Source organism: Brassica napus, chromosome C9, assembly GCF_020379485.1.
Source record: "Brassica napus cultivar Da-Ae chromosome C9, Da-Ae, whole genome shotgun sequence".
NCBI lineage: Eukaryota > Viridiplantae > Streptophyta > Magnoliopsida > Brassicales > Brassicaceae > Brassica > Brassica napus.
In genome coordinates, this window is record NC_063452.1 from 25,833,994 (window position 1) to 25,843,643 (window position 9,650).

The 9,650-nt window shown below is 41.9% G+C and overlaps 1 protein-coding gene and 1 non-coding gene across 2 annotated transcripts; one reads left to right on the forward strand and one right to left on the reverse strand.

Moving 5' to 3' along the window:
- Positions 1 to 220: 220 nt before the first annotated feature.
- On the reverse strand, positions 221 to 6,626 carry LOC125592961. Its single transcript, XM_048768691.1, has one exon. The coding sequence runs from the start codon at positions 6,317 to 6,319 to the stop codon at positions 659 to 661; it is 5,661 nt and encodes a 1,886-aa protein (XP_048624648.1). The 5' UTR covers positions 6,320 to 6,626; the 3' UTR covers positions 221 to 658.
- On the forward strand, positions 5,631 to 5,737 carry LOC125593610. Its single transcript, XR_007329510.1, has one exon. It is a non-coding gene; the product is annotated as a small nucleolar RNA R71 (small nucleolar RNA).
- Positions 6,627 to 9,650: the final 3,024 nt, after the last annotated feature.

The following is a 9,650-nucleotide window of genomic DNA, read 5'->3' on the forward strand; positions in this document are numbered from 1 at the left end:
GAGTAAGATTCAATGAGTCTTAAGAGGAGTTTTCAAGGCTCGAAGTCTACAAGAAATTCAGAAGAAGCTCAAGCTACTTATTATGATTCAAAAGGGTATCAACAATGAGTTCATTGCATGAGTCCTTTGTAGGGATTTTACCTATGCATTCTATATGATCTAGACTCAAACCTAAAGATGCAAATGATAAACTAAATGTTTTTTTTTTTTTTTTTTTTTTTTTGGAATTTTGCAAATTTTTATGGATTTTCTATGCAAATGGATATGCAATGCTTATGACAAGTAAACAAAACAGAAAACATGTGAGATAAGTAGACTCTCCCCCCACACTTACTTCACACAGTCTCTTGTGTGAGAGCAAGGTGAAAGAAGAGGTCTAGAAGAAACAAACAAGAAAACTATATATTTACAATGGTTGTAGAGACACTTAGCTTGGAGTTGCTAGATGGAGTTGAATAATTTTAACACTTGTAGCTTTGCTGGATGGCCATCTTTCTCTTTGATTAAGTGGAGAATCACCTGAAAATTTTAAACACACTTATCAAACACACAAAAGAAAAACCACACAAGTAAAACAATAATATATATAGGGATAGACATGGGACTTCCTCCCAAGTGAGCTTGTTTTAAGTCTCTAGCTTGACTACCCCTTTTTGGTTTAGGCTGGTTTGGGATCGGAAAGTGGAACCGAGGTTCCTTCCTTCTCAGGTGTGGCCGCCATGTACAGCTTGACTCTTTGCCCATTCACTGCAAATTCCTCACCAGTCTTGTTCCAAAGCACAATTGCTCCATATGGCCTCACTTCTTTGATCTTGAAAGGGCCGGACCATCTTGACTTAAGTTTTCCAGGGAACAACTTCAATCGAGAGTTGAAGAGCAACACTTGATCTCCAATGTTGAACTCCCTCTTCAGGATCTTCTTGTCATGGAATGCCTTGGTCTTTTCTTTGTAAATTCTTGAGTTCTCAAAAGCATCAAGTCGAATCTCATCAAGCTCATGGAGTTGGAAAAGTCTTTTCTCTTTGGCACTCTTGATGTCAAAGTTCAGCATCTTAACAGCCCATAATGCCTTGTACTCAAGCTCCACTGGCAGATGGCAAGCTTTCCCATAGACAAGATTGAAGGGAGTGGTTCCCAAGGGTGTCTTGAAAGCAGTCCTATAGGCCCAAAGTGCATCATCAAGCTTTGTAGACCAATCCTTCCTTGTTGTCCCCACAGTCTTCTCCAAAATGGACTTGATCTCCCTGTTGGAAATCTCAACCTGACCACTTGTTTGGGGGTGGTAAGGAGTTGCAACCTTGTGCTTCACACCATTCTTCTTAAGGAGGTTTGCAAACAGTTTGTTGATGAAGTGAGACCCTCCATCACTGATCACAACTCTTGGAATCCCAAACCTTGGAAAGATTATGCTCTTGAACATTTTTAGAACCACCTTTGCATCATTGGTTGGACTTGCAATTGCTTCAACCCACTTAGAGACATAATCTACAGCCACCAGTATGTACTTGTTGCTATAAGATGAAGGAAAAGGCCCCATGAAGTCAATACCCCAGACATCAAACACTTCAACTTCTAGGATGGGGTTTTGAGGCATTTCATTCCTCTTGGTGATGTTTCCTCTTCTTTGACAAGAGTCACACCTTGAGACAAAGTCTTGGGTGTCTTTAAACATGTGAGGCCACCAAAATCCAGCTTGTAGCACCTTTGCAACTGTCTTAAATGTAGCAAAGTGGCCTCCATAGGATGATCCATGACAATGTGTAAGGATCCCATCAATTTCTTCTTCAGCCACTGCCCTTCTATAGAGTTGATCTCTACAAAGTATGTAGAGGTAAGGCTCATCCCAATAATATCTCTTCACATCCTTATAGAACTTCTTCTTGGCATAACCTTCAAGGTTCAATGGCTCTTTTCCACTAGCTAAGTAGTTGACTATATCAGCATACCAAGGACCCTTCTCATCAGCTGCCTTCACCTCTTCAAGTTTCTTTCCTGTCTCACAAACAGCTACCACTGCATGAATAGCCATCATTTGCTCTTCTGGAAGTCTGTCATCAATAGGGATTCCACACTCCACCTTCAACCTGGACAGGTGATCAGCTACTCCATTCTCAACTCCAGGCCTGTCCTTGATCTCAAGATCAAACTCTTGTAGCAGCAGAATCCACCTCAACAGTCTTGGTTTTGCATCTTTCTTGGCTAAGAGGTGTCTCAATGCAGCATGATCAGTGTAGACAGTCACCTTTGACCCAACCAAGTAGCTTCTGAACTTCTCAAATGCAAAGACAATGGCCAATAGCTCCTTCTCAGTTGTAGAGTATTTAGCTTGAGCTTCATCAAGGGTTCTACTTGCATAGTAGATCACATGTGTCTTCTTGTCCTTCTTTTGCCCCAAGACTGCCCCCACAGCATAGTCACTGGCGTCGCACATGATTTCGAAGGGTAGACTCCAATCTGGTGGTTGAACTATTGGGGCACTGGTGAGCTCCTCCTTCAGCTTCTTAAAGGCTTCTAGGCATTCTTCATCAAAGTTGAAGATGATCTCCTTGCACAGCAGCTTGGTCAATGGTCTAGCTATTTTGGAGAAGTCTTTGATGAACCTTCTGTAGAAACCAGCATGGCCAAGGAAGCTTCTAATGTCTTTCACTGTTTTTGGTGGAGCCAACCTCGCCATCACCTCGATCTTGGCTTGGTCCACTTCAATGCCTCTCTCTGAAATCTTGTGCCCAAGCACAATCCCTTCTTTAACCATGAAGTGGCACTTCTCCCAATTCAGCACAAGGTTGGTATCTTCACATCTCTGTAGGACCCTGCACAAATTTGACAAACAAGTAGCAAACGAAGAACCGTATACAGAAAAATCATCCATAAACACCTCCATTACATCCTCAATAAGATCAGAGAAAATCGACATCATTGCTCTTTGGAATGTTGCTGGTGCATTGCACAGTCCAAATGGCATCCTTCGATATGCAAAGGTACCATAAGGACAAGTGAATGTCGTTTTCTCTTGGTCATTTGGGTGTATAGGGATTTGGAAAAATCCAGAGTATCCATCAAGGAAACAATAATAGGGATGGTTAGCTAGCCTCTCTAACATCTGATCAATGAATGGTAAAGGGAAATGATCCTTTCTAGAGGCTGCATTCAGTTTTCGATAGTCAATGCACATCCTATGTCCAGTTATTGTTCTTGTTGGTATTAACTCATCATTTTCGTTCTTAACAACTGTTATGCCACCTTTTTTAGGAACTACATGCACAGGTGAAACCCAATTGCTATCAGAGATAGGATAGATCACACCAGCATCTAACAATTTGATTATCTCTTTTTTAACAACATCTTTCAAATTAGGATTTAATCTTCTTTGGTGTTCAATTGAAGTTTTAGATTCATCCTCTAGATGTATCCTATGCATGCACAAAGATGGTGAGATTCCTTTAATGTCATCAAGTGAGTATCCTAGTGCTTTTCTATACTTTTTAAGTTCATTTAAAAGCATAGACAATTCATTCTCAGTCAGCTCACTACTCACAATGACAGGATATGTCTCATTAGGTCCAAGGAAAGCGTACCTTACACCATGGGGAAGAGGTTTAAGCTCCACTTTTGGTGCCTTGAGCTCACTCCAATCAGCTTCATGGAGGTTCTCTTGAATGTCTGCTGAGGCAGCATGTTGAGTCATTTGTGGCAACTCCATGAACTCATCTTCTCCATCCTTCTCAAGGTGAACATCTAGCCTTCTTACTAGCTCATCACTATCCTTGTTTTCAATCATTTGGGTCTCTCTTTCAATGGTCAGGGCATGTTGAAGAGAGTCCTCAATCGCTAACTCCTCAAGGAAATTATCAGCCAAGGCATCCATCTCATCAATGTAGAATATTTCTCCTTGAGTTGTGGGCTTCTTCATCATCTCCTTGATATCAAAATGGAGAATGTGATCTTTTCCAAGGTGGAGATCAATTGTGCCATCTCTCACATTCACCATTGCTCCAGCAGTTGCCAAGAAAGGTCTTCCAAAGATCAAAGGATCTCTAGGCTCTTCATCCATCTCAAGCACTACAAAGTCAGTAGGCACTTCACAATTTCCTATCTTGACAGGAAGATCTTCTAGGATGCCAATGGGGAGCTTGACAGATCGATCAGCTAGCACCAAAGAGATCTTGCACTTTTTATATTGTGTAAACCCAAGCTTCTTGGCAATGGATAGTGGCATGAGGCTGACACTTGCTCCCAAATCACATAGACATCTCTCAAATGTCAAAGGTCCAATGGCGCATGGCAGGGTGAAACTACCAGGGTCTTCTAGCTTCCTTGGGACAGTCAGTCTCTGAATAATGGCACTGCACTCATGAGTAAGAATCACCATCCCTTCCATCTCTTTCTTCTTTTGTTCTACAGCATCTTTCAAGAACTTGCTGTATTGTGGAACCAGCATAAATGCATCAATTATGGGCATGGTGAGTTGAACTTCACTCATTTGCTTGTCAAACAAGGCTTTGTACTTCTCTAGGAGTTGCTTCTTGAATCTTCCAGGAAAGGGAAGCTTTGGCTCATAGGGAGGAGGAGTGAACAATTTCTCTTTTGTTGATGTAGCAGCCTCATTTTTGTTCTCAACTTTCTCCTCTCCAATCTTTCTCTTGCCCTTAGCTTCAACTATCTTCTCCAAGATTTCCTCATTAGTCTTCTCATCCACAATCACCACATCATCATCTACATTGATGACCACCTCCCCACCTTGTTTCTCATTATCCTTAATGAGAACTTTAGGAGGCAACTCTCTTCCACTCCTTAGGGTGATTGCCTTCATTGTCTCCTTTGGGTTTTGTTCAGGCTTTCCAGGTAGGGAACCTTGTTGGCGACTTGAGCTGGCTGTCATAGAGACAAACTGGTTCTCCAAGGCTTTGAACTTGTTGTTTAGATCATGGTAATTCCCATCAATCTTGTTGTGGAGATTTTTCAGCTCATACCCTAATTGTTTCTCACTTCTTGCTTGTCCCTCCAATAATTGTTTCAGCATAGCTTCAGTACTACTCTCTTGTGGAGGTTGTGTTGATGATCCAGCTTGGTCTTGTGCAGGTTGACTTGGTTTTGGTGAGAATCCCGGAGGGAAGTTCTGTTTGGGTTGGTAACCACCTTGGTTGTTGTTGTAGAATGGCTTAGGCTGATTGTTGTAGAATGGTCTTGGCTGGTAGTTGTTGAATGGCTTCTGTTGGTTGTTGTAGAAGGGTTTCTGTTGGTAGTTGTTCTGGTATTGATAGTCAGGCTCCTTCTTGTACCATGTACCCTGAGCATTGACATAGTACATATCTTCTTGGCATTCTACTCCATCAACTTCAGCAACCATATGTAACTCCTCTTTCTTGGTCTTTTCTGATAGTAGCATGTCAATCTTGTCTTGAAGTGCTTTCAGCTCTCTCTTTGTGGTCATATCTTCTCCTCCACCACCTCTGTCTCTTCTATCATATTCATCATTGTAGACAGAGTCACTCTGTGCCATGTTCTCCAAGAGTTCTAATGCATCTTCGACAGTCCTCCCCAAGAAGTTTCCATTGCTTGCAGTGTCAAGCTGGCTTTTGAATTTAGGCAAGACTCCTCTGTAGAAAGTGCTTAGCAAGCTCTCATTGTTGAAGCCATGGTGGGGACATTGAGACAAGTAGCTTCTGAATCTCTCCCATGCCTCTGAAAATCCTTCAAGTCCTCTTTGTTGAAAACCAGAGATCTGATTTCTAAGGTTGGCAGTCCTTGTAGCAGAGAAGAACTTGTTGAGGAAGGCCTTCTTGCATTCATCCCAAGTGGTGATAGTATCACTTGAGATGTTTTTCTCCCAAGTGTGAGCCTTGTCTCCCAAAGAGAAGGGAAACAATCTGAGCTTGAAAGCATCCTCTGAAACTCCATTTGTTTTTGACAAGCCACAGTACTTATCAAATCTGTCAAGGTGATCTAGTGGGTCTTCCAAGGCAAGTCCATGGTACTTGTTGTTTTCAATCATGTTGATGAGGCTGGACTTGATCTCGAAATTGTTGTTGGCAACTGGCGGTGCCCTAATGCCCAACCTATTCCCATTTATGTTAGGTTGATCATATGTACCGATGGCCCTAGCTTGGCGTTGTGGTTGTCTAGGTCGAAGGTTGGCAGCTCCTTGACCATTGCCCTCTTCAGCTTGAGGTTGTTCTGGAACTGGTTCCATCATAGGTTCTGATCTTTGTATCTGAGCCTCTTGCTCTTCTTGTCTTAACCTTCTCTTGTTCTCTCTTTCAAGTGTTTTGATATCTGTCAAGGGAGTAAGATGTGTAGTGCCTCTACTTCTTAGGTTCATGCACCTGCGATCACAAGTAGATGAAGAAGTAGAATTAGTAACTTTAAAACAAAGTAAAACTCAGTCTCAAGCAAAGACTCAAACTCAATGTCACAATCAGACTAGGATTGGCAACGGCGCCAATTTGATAATAGGTTTTTCTGCCTATTGCAAATGTTGTAGTATAGTGGGGTGAATGTCGAACCAGTCCTAGTGATGTGAATCAGTGAGAGTACAAGTCATTTCTTAAGCTAAGCAGATTCAATAGTGGTGAGTGTGTGACAAGTAACAATAGCAAACAGAGCAATACAACAAGGTTTTAATCAATTTAGACAAGTGAATCCATGGGTATTGGGAATTGACTTCAAGTAACTAAGATCCAATCTAGGTGACAAGCTTTCAATCAAAGTAATCTCTTAAGTCTAAACACAATTTTAGACAAGTCCTATGTCTAGGTAAATGTCCATTTGCTTAGAAATCATTAAACATCAAATGTCTTTGGCTTAATTCAATCAAGCAATCTTTAAGTTCAAGTTTAATAACTATCTAGCAATTTTAACATCAAGTGTCCTTGGCTAATCTCACTAGAGCTTAGTTGAGTTGATTCAAACACTTCATCTAATCATGTCTGATGAGAAGTGTTTAGAAATCAGGTTTAGAGTGATCAAGACTAAACAAGCATTAAAAATACTCAACAAGCAAGTTCATACAAGGATCTAATACAATAACACCATAGATCTTCACTAAGTTACTCTAATCTCCCTAACCCATGAATTCTTAAGGAAACTACTCACTAATCTCCATGAAAACACTTAATCTCATAATAGATTGAAGCATATTCAAGTAGATACAACAGAGAATAAAGATAAACAAGGATTAAACAAGCAAAACGAAATTAAAACTCAAGAATAGATGATGAACAATGAAGAACAGCTCAAGAACAAATGTTTTCTCTCAAACTCTCAAAATACAAAATATGAAACTATAAAACTTTCACTCTCTACTCTTTGTTGTATTGTACTCTGTGTATTGTGTGTCTTCCTCCTTCCCCTTGCAGTCTCTTTTATAGCCTAAGTAAAGGAGGATGACAACACATCCATCATGTGAAAGCATAAAGCATAAAACACACTCATAAAAGTTATTCTCCACTTTCTTCCATTATAGAACACCTTTTGCCCCTTCATATGGCCAAAGTAGTCTTGCCTCTTCAGAAAAGGTAGAGAAAGTTAGGCCAAAAGAGCCACCAAACTCATGATAGACAACCCATCCCCCATGTTGCAAGCTTTAAAGAGATAAAACTCACTCATTAAAGTTTTCTCCACTTTCTCCATGTTGCACACACCTTTAGAATACCAAAAATAAGAAGAATAATGAATAGTAATGAGTTTTATAGGTTTTAAGTGAATAAAAATGAGTCTAAAGGCTTAAAATTCGAAGGCTATTGTTGATGTTGCTAGGGTGGCCGCTAGGAATGTCATACTGATATGTGTGTAGTATTTTGATCATAAATCCCTCAACACAGCTCCAAACGACTTGAAACCACCTCCATTGTAAAGCTAACTCAATTTACCATGTCTTCCCAAAAGACGAGTTTCAAAAGATATCTTTAAGACCTTCATCCATGCCTGTGTTTCACACGTTCGGTTCAAGACTCCTCGAAAGCTCCTTTTGTGCTCTAATCACCTCCAAAACTCCAAACAATTCATCCAACACCTACAAGATGCAAATGTACATGCAATAGACTCTAAATGCAAATAAATGTAAGGTTAATGCATGAATATATATGAAATAACAAAGCTAAAACTATGCAAAATCACAACACATCAGAGTCACAGTAAGCGTGAATGTTGCGGATCTTAAGCCCATGGGCTAATCGTAATCCTGCGACGAGTGCTTCATATTCGGCCTCGTTGTTCGACGCATGGAATTCTAATCGGAACGACTGTTCCAAGACTTCGCCGGTCGGAGACGTGAGCCGGATTCTGATCCCGGATCCTTGTTTGGACGATGATCTGTCGACATGAAGGATCCAGGTTGAGTCCGGTTCCGTGTTTGTCATATCCCCCATGGGCAATTCTACCAAGAAGTCAGCTAGTACTTGAGATTTTGCGCAGGTTCTTGGGCGGTACTCCACGTCGTACTCGCTTAGTTCGATTGCCCATTTTGCGAGTCGTCTTGACTGACTCGGACTGTGCAAGATCTTTCGCAGGGGGAAGGTGGTGAGGATTACTATGGTATGCGACTGAAAGTACGGCCGGAGTTTCCTTGTCGATGTCACAACTGCGAATGCTAGTTTCTCCATCAGGGGATACCGGGTCTCAGCGTCCAGTAATGTTTTGCTTATGTAGAAGATTGGTTTTTGCTCACCGCGTTCCTCTCTAATCAAAACGCCGCTTACCGCTGTTGTGGAGACTGCGATGTACAGGAACAAGTCTCCTCCACTGGTTTTGCAAGGACGGGACGAGTGGCTAGGTAACATTTTAGCTGTTGGAAAGCTTTTTCACATTCCTCCGACCATTCGAACTTCTTATTCCCTTTCAGCGTGTCGTAGAAAGGAAGACACTTATCCGTCGAGCGCGAGATGAAACGGTTCAAGGCCGCGACTCTTCCGGTTAGCCTTTGGACTTCCCGTTTCGTCCTTGGCGAGACCATCTCTATTAACGCGTTTATCTGCTTAGGATTGGCTTCGATCCCACGACATGTGACTAGGTACCCGAGAAATTCTCCTGATGCCACCGCGAATCTACCCTTTGCAGGGTTCAGTTTCATGTTGTGGGCGTTAAGTTTTGTAAAGCACTCCTCCAAATGGGAGACGTGGTCGTGCTTGTCAAGAGACTTTACGGGCATGTCATCGATGTATACCTCCATAGTCTTGCCAGGCTGTTCAGAGAAAATTTGATTGACAAGTCGCTGGTAAGTGGCGCCTGCATTCTTGAGACCGAAAGGCATTACTTTGTAGCAATATGTTCCCCGATCAGTGATGAACGCAGTTTTCTCACGATCGTCGGGATTCATCATGATATGATTGTACCCGGAGAAGGCATCCATAAACGATAAGAGTGTGTTCCCTGCTGTTGCTTCGACCAGTCGGTCGATGTACGGGAGTGGGAAGCAATCCTTTGGACAGGCCTTGTTGAGATCGGTGAAATCGACGCATACTCACCATTTGCCGTTTTTCTTTTTGACCACGACCGGGTTAGCGAGCCAGTCTGGATATCTAACTTCTGTTATTGATCCGACCTTCAGGAGTCTTTCGACTTCCTCGTTTACCGCGGTGGCACGCTCCGGTCCTAGCTTCCGCCTTTTTTGTTTGACGGGTCTGTAGGTCGGATCAATGTTAAGCTCATGACAC

Bases quoted from the DNA above. Each gene is read 5' to 3' on its own strand.
- LOC125592961 (XM_048768691.1), bottom strand. From the start codon at position 6,319: ATGAACCTAAGAAGTAGAGGCACTACACATCTTACTCCCTTGACAGAT.